Source organism: Chiloscyllium punctatum, chromosome 44, assembly GCF_047496795.1.
Source record: "Chiloscyllium punctatum isolate Juve2018m chromosome 44, sChiPun1.3, whole genome shotgun sequence".
Classification (NCBI taxonomy): Eukaryota; Metazoa; Chordata; class Chondrichthyes; order Orectolobiformes; family Hemiscylliidae; genus Chiloscyllium; species Chiloscyllium punctatum.
The window spans coordinates 6,943,041-6,959,142 of record NC_092782.1 but is presented as its reverse complement, the minus strand read 5'-3'; the positions used below and the strand labels follow the sequence as shown (position 1 = coordinate 6,959,142).

At 41.3% G+C, this 16,102-nt stretch overlaps 1 protein-coding gene across 1 annotated transcript in view; it reads left to right on the top strand.

Annotated features, from left to right (window-relative positions):
• Positions 1-16,102, top strand: part of vwf (von Willebrand factor) — a 122,188-nt gene that overhangs the window by 87,921 nt on the left and 18,165 nt on the right. The window contains exons 41-46 of the mRNA XM_072562153.1: positions 619-723; positions 3,744-3,946; positions 4,394-4,543; positions 6,753-6,866; positions 9,952-10,135; positions 15,464-15,504. Of these exons, the coding sequence (XP_072418254.1) occupies positions 619-723; positions 3,744-3,946; positions 4,394-4,543; positions 6,753-6,866; positions 9,952-10,135; positions 15,464-15,504 (797 nt within the window). The remainder of the gene's footprint in view (positions 1-618; positions 724-3,743; positions 3,947-4,393; positions 4,544-6,752; positions 6,867-9,951; positions 10,136-15,463; positions 15,505-16,102) is intronic.

The window sequence follows — 16,102 nt, the reverse complement described above, 5'->3', positions numbered from 1 at the left end:
GCTTATATCTCCACCCTTCAGGCTCTCTGCCTTTATTCCTGATGAAGGGCTTTTGCCCGAAACGTTGATTTTACTGCTCCTCGGATGCTGCCTGAACTGCTGTGCTCTTCCCAGCACCACTAATCCAAAATCCACACTCTGTTGTAGTGAGCAATAAGAGATCACTGCAGTTTGTATCTGAATAGTACATTAAAAAGAGCTGGTCAATATCTACATAATGGATTATTTTCCTTCCTCAGTTACTGAGATAAATTTAGAGAATGCTTTTGATTAAAGAGGTGTATTTTGGATTTAAACATTAACAGCATTAGCAAGATGTATTGTCTGGACTTGGCAACTTTATAATAAACTTTATAAAGTTCTGGTCTTTCAACTTTCAGTTCTGAAGAAGAGTCACACTGGACTCCAAGCATTAACTCTGTTTCTCCCTCTACAGGCTGAGTTTCTCCAGCATTCTCTGCATTTGTTTCCGCTCATGTGGCATATTGGTATGCTCGTGACTAGGGGGAAATACTCTTGGCAAACTTTACTGCTGAAATTGTTGTGTTATTTGTTCAATGTTTCATACAGTGCTTGTTTATGAGAATAATTTAGTCTTGGTTGTTCCCATTTCCTTAGTTTGTGATTTGCTTAGCTGTGATCAGCCACCCACCCCAACATGTGAAGGTGGAACTATTCTGTCATTGAAAAATCCAGGCGAATGCAAACCAATTTATGAATGTGGTAAGTTTTTGAATACGCCCATTATTCATGAATGAATAACCCTTCTCATTTGATATATCTGTATATCCGGCTACATTAGGCAGCCCACAAAAGTAAATGGTAGGTATTTTTGCAAAGTTTATTGCAGCTTTTTGATTTGATCAGAGAGTTTAAATCGAGAAAATCTTCACATAAATGATTTGGATGCGAGCATAAGAGGTACAATTAGTAAGTTTGCAGATGACACCAAAATTGGGGGTGTAGTGGAAAGCAAAGAGGGTTACCTCAGATTACAACAGGATCTGGACCAGATGGGCCAGTGGGCAGATGGGGTTTAATTCAGATAAATGCGAGGTGCTGCATTTTGGGAAAGCAAATCTTAGAAGGAACTATACACTTAATGGTAAGGTCCTAGGGAGTGTTGCTGAACAAAGAGACCTTGGAGTGCAGATTCATATCTCCTTGAAAGTGGAGTCACATGTAGATAGGATAGCGAAGAAGGCGTTTGGTATGCTTTCCTTTATTGGTCAGAGCATTGAGTACAGGAGTTGGGAGGTCATGTTGCGGCTGTACAGGACATTGGTTAGGCCACTGTTGGAATATTGCATGCAATTCTGGTCTCCTTCCTATCAGAAAGATGTTGTGAAACTTGAAAGGGTTCAGAAAAGATTTACAAGGATGTTGCCAGGGTTGGAGGATTTGAGCTATGGGAGAGGCTGAACAGGCTGGGGCTGTTTTCCCTGGAGTGTCGGAGGCTGAGGGGTGACCTTATAGAGGTTTACAAGATTATGAGGGGCATGGATAGGATAAATCGGCAAAGTCTTTTCCCTGGGGTGGGGGATTCCAGAACTAGAGGGCATAGGTTTAGGGTGAGAGGGGAAAGATATAAAAGGGATCTAAGGGGCAACTTTTTCACGCAGAGGGTGGAACGGGAATGGAATGAACTGCCAGACAAAGTGGTGGAGGCTGGTACAATTGCAACATTTAAGAGGCATCTGGATGGGTATATGAATAGGAAGGGTTTGGAGGGATATGGGCCGGGTGCTGGCAGGTGGGGCTAGATTGGGTTGGGATATCTGGTCGGCATGGACGGGTTGGACTGAAGGGTCTGTTTCTATGACTCTATGACTCTAAGTGCTTGTTGATGTCATTCTATATAGTGATTAGAAGAATTATGAGATTTCAAGCCAGTTTGAAATATTACTTCTATTATTTAACCTTTGCATGGATACAAACCTTCTCTGTCAACACTGTACATGGTGTAGATTTTTATTAATGTGGACTGCAGAAGGTAACTTTCTCACATCTGCTACCTTAGTTCATGAAAGTGAGGATCAGAGCATATGTGCCCACAATTCAATTGATGTGCACAGAATAGGGAGAAATTTGTTGACAAATATCCACAATTTTCCAATAATCATGGTTTGTAGATAAGGCTACAATGAACATGTATTTATATCAGATGGCTGTTCGCACTGAATGGTAAATGGCTATCTGCAGATTAGATTACTTACAGTGTGGAAATAGGCCCTTTGGCCCAACAAGTCCACATTGACCCACCACCTGCCCAGACCCATTCCCCTACATTTACCTCTTCATCTAACACTACGGGTAATTTAGCATGGCCAATTCACCTTACCTGCACATTCTTGGACTGTGGGAGGAAACCGGAGCACCTGCATGCAGACACGGGGAGAATGTGCCAACTCCACACAGTCAGTCGCCTGAAGCGGGAATTGTACCCGGATCTCTGGTGCTAACCACTGTGCCACCCACATGTTTATGTAATAGTTGGAACACACCAGTTACAACATTTGAGATGAGCCTAATCCTTCCCATGATTGTTCTTCTACTATGTCTGAGTAATTAAAGAGTAGTGGGGTTATTTTGCTGTTCAGATGAAAAGAATCACTGATTGGTGCTGTGTTAATGTCTGTTTATCAGTCTAGGTTTAGCAAGCAATTTTGGTCCTGATACTGATGACTATAATTTGACTTGACTATAAATGCTAAACCAGAAACCTGCTGGTTTACACTCAAGTGCTAATCAGTTACAATTTGTGCATTGTATATGAAGGTCTTCACACCCGGTTCTACTGAGGGTGTGAAATGTGTGGGACGGCTGAGATTTGGGGGAACTTATACAGACAATCTTGAATGTGCTACTGAAGATCGCGATGGAAAAGGTCCAGGGGATGTGAGATGTCCTGGACCTGCAAAGGGAAGGACTCCACGTCATCCTCCTGTCCCTTTATCCTTCGCTGTGTAGCCTCATACTCATCTCCCATGTATCATTCAGACCAAGGTGTCTCCTAGGAACATGCCCAAAAGAGCTCCCTTCCTGTTGCTTATTCCTATGAGGTTCTCAAATCATTTTAAGTAAAATCTTCAGGGAAGGTTATTCGAGTGTTGGTGAAGTTTTGACAAAGCATCCTAGAAAGCCGTTTGATGTTTTCAGAGGTTCTCATCCCAGCTCCAGCAACACTGAATATGACGGAGTGACTCTCCCTTGAAGTGGTTCTTGAAGTGGCCTTGTTTACCCACAATGAGATTATCACTGTTCAGAGGAGCATTAATACAAAACATTAGTCACCATCCTTTATAAGCATTGTCAGGTAATTTTGGTGTCAAGCTACTCCTTCATAAGCTTATGGATGGCCCATCCTAGTATATACTTCACTGCCCTGTCCATTGCAATAGAATGAGTTGAGCTCACTTGGACTGGGAAGCGAACCTTACACAAGAATACCCCTGCTGCATAGACTCTAATGAAACTCACACTTTAATGGTTGATTGGCTAACTGGGAAAAGTGTTGATTTCTACCAATTCAATGTTATTGTTGTAAAGAAAAAGGTTTATGGCACCAGATGGTTCCTAATGAAAAGCCATCTGCCCAATGTAGCCCTGCAGCATGATTACAAGGCTGAGGGAAAGCCTTCAGCTTAATGTTCAAGCATCTCCGAGATACAATTAAGAAAATTAATGTTAAAAGGATTAAAACGGCACTTTATAAATACTAATCCATATTCCACTGTTTTCAGTCTGCAACCGGAACCAATGTGAAGCCAAGTCCATAACATGCCCACCTCACCGAACACTGTCTGTTATAAAGACACAATGTTGTGACAAATACGAATGTGCTTGCAGTTGTAGCAATGAGGTCACAACCTGTCCTGCTGGATATTCAGTCAAGTCAGTTATAAATGACTGCAACTGTACCACATCCTACTGTGAACCTAATGAGGTAACTGAGAACTGTGCATGTTATTGTCGTGAACCTCATTTTGTTTATAATTGAAATGTTAATGACTGCGAGGAAATGGTATGGATGTGTGAGTGAAGATACGTCAGAGCAAGGGTGTATCATTGGGAGGGTATGGTACTGTGAAGACCAAATTAAATTGCTGTTTACATACTATTGTGATGTTAAATTACTGTGTGAACATGGCTATGTGAATTTGTAACGTTGACAATATATCTTACACATCACATAGACTGCCACTTAAGTTATAGATGAGGTGTTGGTTTGAATTAAATTTGTTTTGTTACTTTTACGTATATTAGTGTGTGAGTATGTTGATATGAGGGATATTACTCTATCAACTTAATATAAGAGATAAATTATTAATATTATAATATTAACATGCAAAAATGTTTTATGTGCACATTATTTGATACCTACCATGTGAAGGTCTGTGTATACAATGGTGTTGTCTATATGACTGGAAAGACATGGGAGGAGTCTTGCCAACAATGCACCTGCACTGACAGGAAGAACACTGTCACAGGACTTCATGAAGTGGAGTGTGTCACTAAAACCTGCATGAAAGATTGTCCAAATGTAAGTAAAAGAAGATTGGATACACTTTTTATTTAATAGGAAATAGAAGGAAAACTCAAATCTCAACTGGATTCAGATTGCTGTAAACATTTCATGTAATGTGGAGGATATTTATGGTTTACATTGTGACAGTCAGATAAGATTCTTAATATATAAAGTCACCCTAGTACAACTGGACTATATAGGGCTGCTCTCTCATTAGAGAGAGGGAGAGAGAGAGAGAGACAGCTGGTGGTGGTTTAACTTGAAGGTACCGATACTCCAGGCAAAGTGTAAGGTTAGGAAGGATAATCCTTCATGGAAACCTCAGTCAGTGCAGGAATTAAATCTACACTGTCGGTATCACTCTGCATCGCAAACCTGCTGTCCAGCCAACTGAACTCACTGACCCCCCCAACTGAATATATGCAATTCAATACAGTTCAAGTTTTAGGAATAAGATATCCAACCATCATATATGACTCAAGTTGAAAAACTAATCCATTAGCTTTATCTTACCTTGCCTAAATAACTGACTACAGCTCAAAATGTAAGTCCTTGATCTTAAAGCACTGTGGAGCATCCAGCAGATGTGATGAGGTGCTAAATAAGTGAGGTTTGTTTCCCTGGAAAGACACACAGCACATGTGTGATCAGAGAATCACCTGAAATGGCTTCCCTTCCTTCTCCCTTACCATTGTCTTTGGTGCCCCAAAATTCTGTGTTTCATCTATAGTCTCCAAAAAGACAACAACAGGTTCCATATATACTCTGATAATGACCAACTTTACCTCACACCTTGTTTCCTCCTTTATTAGTCAAACTGCTTGTCTGATATTCAGTAGTATACAAGCACTTCCTCTATCGGGAAAATCATTGCCATTGAACTTTGCCACAACCTTGGTCTCGCTGTCTCTGGCCTCACTATCTCCCTGGCCATTGCCTCAAATTGAACCAGATTGTCAACAAGAGAAACATCCTGTCACACTCTGATAGGACTTTTGACTCCATAGCTGCTGACCAAGACTATATGATTCCATCTTTATAATATCCTCACTCCTAACCCTGCCTAATCTATCTACCACTGAAATCCTCATCCACACCTATATTACCACTAGACTTGACTATATCTGCCAAATACTCACTAATCCAAAACTCTGTAGCAATCTCCAAAGTCATCACCTAACTTGTTTCACCACTGGTCCTGCAGGCCTACTTTGTCTCATTGTCTGGCAGTGCCTTGACTTTAAAGTGCACATCCTTTTCTTTGAGTTCTTTCAGTATCTCACCTCTCCCCACCTCATATAACTACCCTCTCCTCCCCTCCCTGCCTTTCCCACTCCTTTTAGTTCTGGCCTCTTATGCAGCAACTTCCTGAGGATTATCATTGAGCTGAAAATTCATGGGTTGAGCCGGGTAAACACTCTGGCTACAAGGCAAGGCAGAATATGGTGGAATTTTATGGTGAGTGTCCCAATTGTTAATCTCCCAAATTCTATCCAATGGAAAAAGTCAAGAATGGGATCGAATATTTCCGCTTGCCCAGAGGAGTGCAGCACTAACAGCACTCAAGAAGGTCATGCCCTTCAGAAAAGAAACAATCTGCATAACTTGCATCATTCATCATCATCTAAACTCATTTCCTCCATGACTGGTACACAGTGGCAGCAGTGTGCAACACATACAAGGTGCACTGTAAAGCCTTCCCAAGACTCCTTTCCTAGCACCTTCCAAATCCACTGCATTTACCACTTCGAGGAACTGGTTTGGTAAATACATGGAAAGGCCACGCCCTGCAGGTTTCCCTCCAAGTCGCATATCACCCTGACATGATTCATTACTGCTGCTCCTTCATTGTCACTGTCTCAAAACTCTCTTCCTGACTGCACTGTGGGAAAACCTGCATTAGAAAGACTGCAGCGGTTTAAAAATTGCCATCCTCAAAGGCAATGAGGGGTGGGCAACAAATATTATACTTTCCTGTGACTCTTACCTACTACGAACGAATAAAACAAACTATCTTGATTTTAATTGCTTTTTATACTCTCTACTTACTACAAGGACAAAGCTAACAGCTGTATTTTGTTTTCTAATGAGCCTGTGGCTTGAACATCCAGAAGGAAATGCAGTAATACATTTGAGTCAAAACCAATTGTGTTTCCAGGGTTTGTCACAAACAAGAGTCAAAGCTTGGAATGATACGACTAAAAGTGTCTTTTTCCTTATAAAGGGGCAGATCTATAGAGATGTGGAAGGTGCATGTTGTGGAAAATGCAAACTTGCAGTTTGTGAAGTTGATGGTTTCAACAGAGGTGATGCATTTCCACAGAAGACTGTCTATCAAGTGAGTAGCTACAATCTTTTTGACCGAAGAAACCATTTAGTCTGCATTCAGCTCAAAGTTTTCTGCGGGAACTTTATTCGGTTGTGTTTAGGAAGATTCAATCCTTTAAACCTGAAATTAAAAGAGGGGGAAATGCTGGCAAATCAAAGCAGATCATCCAAAATTGTTTCTATCTTTAAACAGCTTACTATACAGAGGAAGAGTATACCACAGACAGTAATTTCTCAACTTCTGTGTTGAACTGAACATGTGCCCGATATTTCCGTCAATTTTAAACAAATAGTAGCAAACATTGAATATCTTACTTAGTGTAACCATGCAATCCCAATATTTGTATAATTCTGGCTGAATTAAGTCAAATTTAAATGAAAATGAGATGATGTGTGTAGATGCAGTAGATTCAGAAGTTGAAAATAAGAATGCGACTTAAATTGTTTTAAAATAATAAAGTGAACTGAACTTTTAGTATCACTTCCAATAAAATTTCAATCTGCTCAATGATTAAATGGTTTAGCATGTCCCCCTCATGAACAATCAACAGCATTGCAGCATTAATTGACATTCATTCACATTAAGTCATTGATTTGGGACTTCATCGCAACATTTGAATCAGAGGTCAAAATGATACTAACTAGGCTGTGGGGTAGCTTTTTAGTAATGATGAAATAGGCCAGATAGCCAGAAATAATCTTGAATCTGAAGACGTGAAATCTATATGGATGGAGGTATGAAATATCATGGGGAAGAAGACACTAATGGGAGTGGCCTACAGCCCTCCTAGAGGTGACAATACAATGGGACAGAAAATAAATCAGGAGATAATTAGGGTATGTAAAAGAAGCCATCATGGAGACTTTAATCTTTATGTCAATTGGGATGGTCCAATTGGAGGATATAACCCTAAAGAAGAGTCCATTCAAGACAGGTTCCTAGCACAATGTGTTGTGGATCCAACCAAACATCAGTTGTTTTGAATCTGGTGATCTGTTAGGGGGCAGATTTAATAAAAGATTTCCTGGAAAAATGAGAGTATACCATAGTAGAATTTATATTCAGCTTGAGACAGAGAAATGTAGGTCAGAAATAACTATGTTAGACTTAAACAAGGTTAATTATGAAGGGATGAGGGCAGAGTGACAAGAAAGGAGTTTACAAGAAAAGGTACTTGGAGACAATGCCAGATATTCAAGAAAATAGTTCATGTATCACAGGAAAGATACACATCATTGAGAAAGAAAGATTCTAGGAAGATGGTGCCCTGATCATCGTTAACCAGGGAAGTTCAGGATAGCATTAATTTGAAAAAAAAATCAGTGGTGAATATTTGTGGTAAACCAGAGGATTGGAGAAGTTTTAAAAATGAACAAAAGGTATCCATAAAAAATAAAAAAAGCGGAAATAAACTTTGAGGGTAAAGTAGCAAATAGTATCAAGATTGTCAGCAAGACCATATTTAAAACTAAAAAGGAACAGAGAATTGGATAACTGCCAATGTAACCCATTTATTCAAAAATAGTCAGAGAAAAACAAGAGTTAACAGTAGGCTAATTAGGTAACAGCTGTTATTAAAATATTTTAATCTTACATTTCAATAGTTGAATGGATGTAATCGGAGAACATTTAGAAATACATAAGATATTCAATCTGAGTCAGCATGGCTTCATGCAGGGGATAAATTTATGAAAATTCTTTGATGACGTTACAAGTAGGATAGATAAAAGGGAAGCAGTGAAAATAATATACAGGTATTTCAATTTCCAGAAGTATTTGATAAGGTAGCAGGTGTTAGGCTACTTAATAAGATAAGAGCTCAGGACGGTGAGGTAGTGTATTACCATGGATAACAGAAGACAGACAGTTGGGATAAAGGAGGCATTTTCAGGATAGCAACCTGGAACTAGTGGCTTTGCAGAGGAATCAGTGCTGCAGGTATTTGCAATATATATTAATAACTTTCCTGGGGGAGTTGAACGTACTAGAGTCAAGTTTGTGGATGACATAAAAATAGATGGGGAGGCAAATGGTGTGGAAAGTGGGAAAATATGATATTATGCACTTTGCAAGGAGATTAGAGGAGGTCAATATTAATGAAATAGAGAAAGACTATAGAAAGCTGTGGCACTGAGATACTTGGGAGTCCTCGTACATAAATCACAGAAAGCTAGCATCCAATTTCAGTAGGTAATAGAGAAAGCAAATGCGATGTTGCATTTTATTTCAAAATGGAATGGAATATTAAAATGGAAAGTTATTTCTGAAACTATACAAGACACTAGTTAGATCACAACTGGAATATTCTGAACAGTTTTGGTCCCCTTGTCTAAGGAGAGATATACTGGCATGGGAGGCAATCCAGAGAAGGTTCACTAAGCTGATCCTGATTAGAGAGGGCTTATTTTATGTGGAAAGATTGAGTAGGTTGGCCCTGTACTCATTAAAGTTTAGAAGAACCAGAGGCAACCTCATTGAAACACATTGTATGTAAGATTCTTAGTGAGTTTCACAGGGTAGATGCAGAGCAATTGCTCCCCCTTGTGGGAGAGTCCAGGACCACAGGGTGTAGTCTCACATCTCCCAGTTAGGACAGGAATGAAGAGTATTTTCTTTCAGTCAAAGGGTAGAGTATGTGTGGAATTCATTGCTACAGAGAGTTGTTGAAGCTGACTCATTAAATATATTCGAGGCTGCGACAGACAGATTTTTAGTCAGTAAGAAAATCAAGGATTTTGAGGAAAGGGCAAGAAGGTGGAGTTGAGGATGACCAGATCATCCCTAATCTCACTGAATGGCTGATGAGTTTTAGTGGGCTAAATGTCCTGCTTCTGCTCCTGTGTCTGATAGCTCGATGATCTAATTAGATTAACCAGGTTCCGATTTTCAGATGCAATGATCAAACTATCCGTATTTATGAGAAAGGTAAAAACAGAAACAACACATTTAGTTTATTATGGCGCAATCAAATTGATTGTAGATAATGGATGGGAGGGCCAAGTGTGAAAATTCAAAACTTAACCATCAGAGACATATCTGCTTTCAATTGGTATCATGTATTAGTGAAGTATAACTAGTTGCTGTTATCTTGTAGGCTGGTGAACGATGGCCATCCCTGGACGATCCATGTATCACAATGGAATGCTTGGAGCTCAATGGGGAAGTGATTGTGCATGAACTAAACAAGTCATGTACCCATATTGATGTACCCAAATGTCCTCTCGGCTATGAGCTGAAGTGCAATGGAGTCAGAAACTGTTGTCCCATGTGCCAATGTGGTAAGTTCTTACAAATAGCAGCTCATTATCCTCTTTTGGAATAAGTAGCGCACTCGGGCTTCATAAAAACACACAATACAGTGACGCTTCATTCCCAGTGTGAACCATAACATCAATTTCCATTTCTATCCCATCTTTAACATGGTACAATATTCCAAGCTGCTTATTGTAATACATAATGGACACACAGTCTATATATTTTCTGTCAATTAAAACAAATCAATGGAGCTCACAAGCTTCAGCTTTTTGAGATACTACCAGTTAAGAATTCCAGGCCGCAAGTTTGGCCCTGATGCCCATCAGAATAGTTGTCACAATAAGTACCTTTTCTATACAATTCCAAAGTAATTGGACCTAGCATTAATTTCTCTATTTTAGATGTCTTTTGGTTGATTATGATAGCTGTGAGAATCTTTTGAAGTGAATGATGCTACTTTACTGAGAGTCATCCTATTAGGGTGCAGCATCGGTATTAACGGTTAATGTTGAGAAATTAGAGGTTAATGATTGTTTAGTCAACTCTCAGTTTCCCATAGGTGATAGGAAGAATAAACTCTGTCTCTGGTCCTCTTTCAATTCGCAGATGTACAGAACATTTCTTGAAAATAAGCAATCCCTGCCTGGGGAGTGGGCTTTCATCGAATGGGTCCCTTGTGGCTGGTCATTAATTATGAACTCCTGTGGTTCACAAACACTATGTCATTATGTTTAGGGGCCTTGAGACTCATTTGGTTACCATCCATGCCTCGCACTTGGGAGAAAGTGCTGGTTTGTTGCTTGTTTTCCCACAGGGAAAATACTCAACTCTAACTGGTTTGCTGCAGCTGCAGTTCAACAAGTGTTTCTGATCTTCGAGGAGGTAACAATGAAAGGAACTGAAAGTCACACGTGCTTGATTTTTTTTTGGTTTTCTTCTCAGCCAGTGACAAGGCATGTCAATTGTCAGTGTTATCTATTGGTCAGAGTTCAGCACATAGCCATACTGTGAAGTATTGGGAAGGCTGTGAAACTGGTTGCTTTCAAACCCCCTCTAGTAGATGTCGACAGTATGGTGCTTGAAAAGCACAGCAGGTCAGGCAGCATCTGAGGAACAGGAGAATCAAAGTTTTGCACGTAAGCCCTTCATCAGGAAACATGAAGAGCTTATGCTCGAAAAGTTGACTCACCTGCTCCTCAGATGCTGCCTGACGTGCTGTTCTTCTCCAGCACTACACCCTTGACTTTGATCTCCAGCACTTGCAGACCTCCCTTTCCTCTAATAGATGTGCCTGGATTTTAATGGACAAAAATGGCAGCCAGCTCTCATACAAGTAAGCAAACAAGGTTTGCGTAAAGATTTGTAGCTCGGGTGCCAGTTGACGTAGTTCGCCAAGCTGCAGACATTTTGTCCCCAGTCTAGGTGACATCCTCAGTGCTGTGGAGCATCCTGTTAAACACTGTTGTACTATGTCTTCTAGAAATTATTTTGTTTCGTTCTTGCTGCTCCTGGTTGCCAGTTCTGGTTATTGTTGCAGTGGTTGGTATATTGGGTCTGGGTCAATGTATTTATTGATGGACCCCATGGATGAGTGTCATGTTTCTAGAAATTCTCTGGCTGTCCTCTGTTTAGCTTGTCCTATGATCAATGTGTTGTTCCAGTTGAATTTGTGGTTCTTGTCATTTGTGTGTATAGCTCCCAGGGACAGCTGGTTGTGGCATTTAGTGGCTAGTTAGAACAAAAGACCCTATACAAATCACGTGCAATACAAAGTAGTTTACAACATTCCATGCTAGAGACTGCATGGGGCACTATATGAGACAGACAGGCAGACAGCTAGCAAGCCACATCCATGAACACCAACTAGCCACTAAACACCATGACCAGCTGTCCCTAGTAGCCATACACACAAATGACAAGGACCACAAATTCAATGAGGGCAACACACCAACAATAGGACAAGCTAAACAAAGGACAGCCAGAGGATTTCTAAAATCGTGGCACTCATCCACGGACTCCATCTATAAACACATTGACCCAGACCCAATATACCGACCATCCACAGACTCTATTAACAAACACATTGAACCAGACCCAATATACCGACCATCCACGGACTCCATCTATAAACGCACTGACCCAGACCCAATATACCGACCATCCACGGACTCCATTAACAAACACATTGAACCAGACCCAATATACCGACCATCCACGGACTCTATTAACAAACACATTGAACCAGACCCAATATACCGACCATCCACGGACTCCATCTATAAACGCACTGACCCAGACCCAATATACCGACCATCCACGGACTCCATTAACAAACACATTGAACCAGACCCAATATACCGACCATCCACGGACTCCATCTATAAACGCACTGACCCAGACCCAATATACCGACCATCCACGGACTCCATTAACAAACACATTGAACCAGACCCAATATACCGACCATCCACGGACTCCATCTATAAACGCACTGACCCAGACCCAATATACCGACCATCCACGGACTCCATCTATAAACGCACTGACCCAGACCCAATATACCGACCATCCACGGACTCCATCTATAAACGCACTGACCCAGACCCAATGTACCGACCATCCACGGACTCCATCTATAAACGCACTGACCCAGACCCAACATATCGACCATCCACGGACTCTATTAACAAACACACTGACCCAGGCCCAATATATCGACCATCCACGGACTCTATTAACAAACACATTGACCCAGACCCAATATACCGACCATCCACGGACTCTATTAACAAACACATTGACCCAGACCCAATATACTGACCATCCACGGACTCTATTAACAAACACATTGAACCAGACCCAATATACTGACCATCCACGGACTCCATCTATAAACGCACTGACCCAGACCCAACATATTGACCATCCACGGACTCTATTAACAAACACATTGAACCAGACCCAACATACCGACCATCCACGGACTCCATTAACAAACACATTGACCCAGACCCAATATACCGACCATCCACGGACTCCATTAACAAACACACTGACCCAGACCCAATATAACCGACCATCCACGGACTCCATTAACAAACACATTGATCCTGACCCAATATAACCGACCATCCACGGACTCCATTAACAAACACATTGATCCTGACCCAATATACCGACCATCCACGGACTCCATCTATAAACACACTTCCGTAACAAGGACAGAACGCCCCTGGTGCTCACCTTCCACCCTACCAACCTTCGCATAAACTAAATCATCCGCCGACATTTCCGCCACCTCCAAACAGACCCCACTACCAGGGATATATTTCCCTCCCCACCCCTTTCCGCCTTCCGCAAAGACCGTTCCCTCCGCGACTACCTGGTCAGGTCCACGCCCCCCAAACAACCCACCCTCCCATTCTGGCACTTGCCCCTGCCACCGCAGGAACTGTAAAACCTGTGCCCACACCTCCTCCATCACCTCTATCCAAGGCCCTAAAGGAGCCTTCCACATCCATCAAAGTTTTACCTGCACATCCACTAATATCATTTATTGTATCCATTGCTCCCGATGCGGTCTCCTCTACATTGGGGAGACTGGACGCCTCCTAGCAGAGCGCTTTAGGGAAGATCTCCGGGACACCCGCACCAATCAACCACACCATCCCATGGCCCAACATTTTAACTCCCCCTCCCACTCTGCCGAGGACATGGAGGTCCTGGGCCTCCTTCACCGCCACTCCCTCACCACCAGATGCCTGGAGGAAGAACGCCTCATCTTCTGCCTCGGAACACTTCAACCCCAGGGCATCAATGTGGACTTCAACAGTTTCCTCATTTCCCCTTCCCCCACCTCACCCTAGTTCTAAACTTCCAGCTCAGTAACTGTTCCCATGACTTGTCCGGACTTGTCCTACCTGCCTATCTTCTTTTCCATCTATCCACTCCACCTTCTCCTCCCTGACCTATCACCTTCATCCCCTCCCCTACTCACCCATTGTACTCTATGCTACTTTCTCCCCACCCCCACCCTCCTCTAGCTTATCTCTCCATGCTTCAGGCTCACTGCCTTTATTCCTGATGAAGGGCTTTTGCCCGAAACGTCGATTTCGAAGCTACTTGGATGCTGCCTGAACTGCTGTGCTCTTCCAGCACCACTAATCCAGAACCAATATACCGACCATCCACGGACTCCATTAACAAACACATTGACCCAGACCCAATATATCGACTACTGCAACAATCTACTGGAACCAAAAGCAGCAGAAATGAAACCAAATAAATTCCAGAGTCACTGTACAGGAGCACTTTTGAGGAGGCTCTAAAGCATTGAGGATGTCACCTAGACAGGGGACGAAACGTCAGCAAATCAACTTCCCAGCTCAGCGAACATGCCCACAACGATGCCAAGAAAACAAACAATTGTCTGTCAGTGTCTGTTTTGTGAATTACAGTGAGGCAATAAAAAATGTCACTGCCAGCTGTAAGTGCTCACTTGTTTGAGGGTCAGCAAATTCATTCCTATTCTGACGGGCTAATTGAACATTGCATTCTTGGTTAGAGAATTAACATGTTACTCCATTAGATGAACAGATCCTCAATGAACCTCTCATTCATACCACTGCATCACTATTCTCACCAGGTGGAAATTCTGCACTTGGGTTTGGAACCTGCCCTTGTGATATGATACTCAATGCTGAGTAAGGTCATATCTTCCAAACTCTTCCATTGGGCAGAAAATACAAAAGTCGGAACACATATACCAACAGATTCAAGAACAACTTCTTCCCCGCTGTTATTAGACGTCTGAATGAACCTGTCAAATTTCAGATTTAATGTTGATCTTATTCTTTGCAGCCATAACATTGTATTGCTCGCTCTGTTCTATTACCCTAATGCACTTTGTACAGTATGATCTACCTGTACTGCGCCCAAACAGGAACTTTTCACTGTACTCAGGCACATATGACAATAATAAATCAAATCAAACCAAAGATGGACTATTGATAGACAAAGCAGCTGAGATTCAAAAGTGGATCTGAGACTGCAATCCAGTTAGGCATGATCTTATTAAATGGTGGAGCAGGTTGATGGGCCAAATGGCCTACTCCTGCTTCTAAGTCTTATGTTCCTACATCAGTATTGTAGAAACAAGAATAATCATAAGAGGCATAAAGTTAGAAACCAATATAAATTGTGTGAAAATTTGATATTTAATGTTTGAATTGGACGATAACCACTAAATCATGCTTTATAACTTACAGTAGAGCATGAACGTAATGGGACATTCAAGATTTTATATTAGCTCTTAATCGTACAAATAATATTAATCGACATGTTTTTTGTAGTTCCAGGAAACGTTTGCATACTGAATGGAACCAGCATTGGGGTAAGACAATGGATGTTTTGTTACATTTCACTGTAAAATGTTATGAAACAAGTCCTGCACTTTAATTGAGATTGCATGGACAAGCAGCCTGGTGCAGAGTGCCATCTAGCGGGCTCAAGAAAAAAGGTTAATTCAGGCAGCAGAACTCTTGTGTTTAAAGTTAAAAATCACACAACACCAGGTTATAGTCCAACAGGTTTAATTGGAAGCACACTAGCTTTTGGAGTGTCACTCCTTCATCGGGTGATAGTGGAGGGCTCGATCCTAACACACTGAATTTATAGCAAAAAGTTACAGTGTGATGTAACTGAAATTATACATTGAAAAATTGATTGTCTGTTAAGCCTTTCATCTGTTAGAATACAGTGATAGTTTCACTTCCTTCATGTGTAAATCACAAAACCTTTTTAAAAAAAAGTTTCATTCTCAGGTTAGCTGTCAACAATGGTGATAGCTAGACAATATGTTGAAGGTGTTGGCCCGCTGTGTTTTCTGTCTATAACGTGATGTTTAGATTGATTCTAATCTAAAAAGTGAGATAACTGAGTTTTACATAAATTCATGCAGTTTTTGAGCAAAGTACAATGTAACCCTGCAA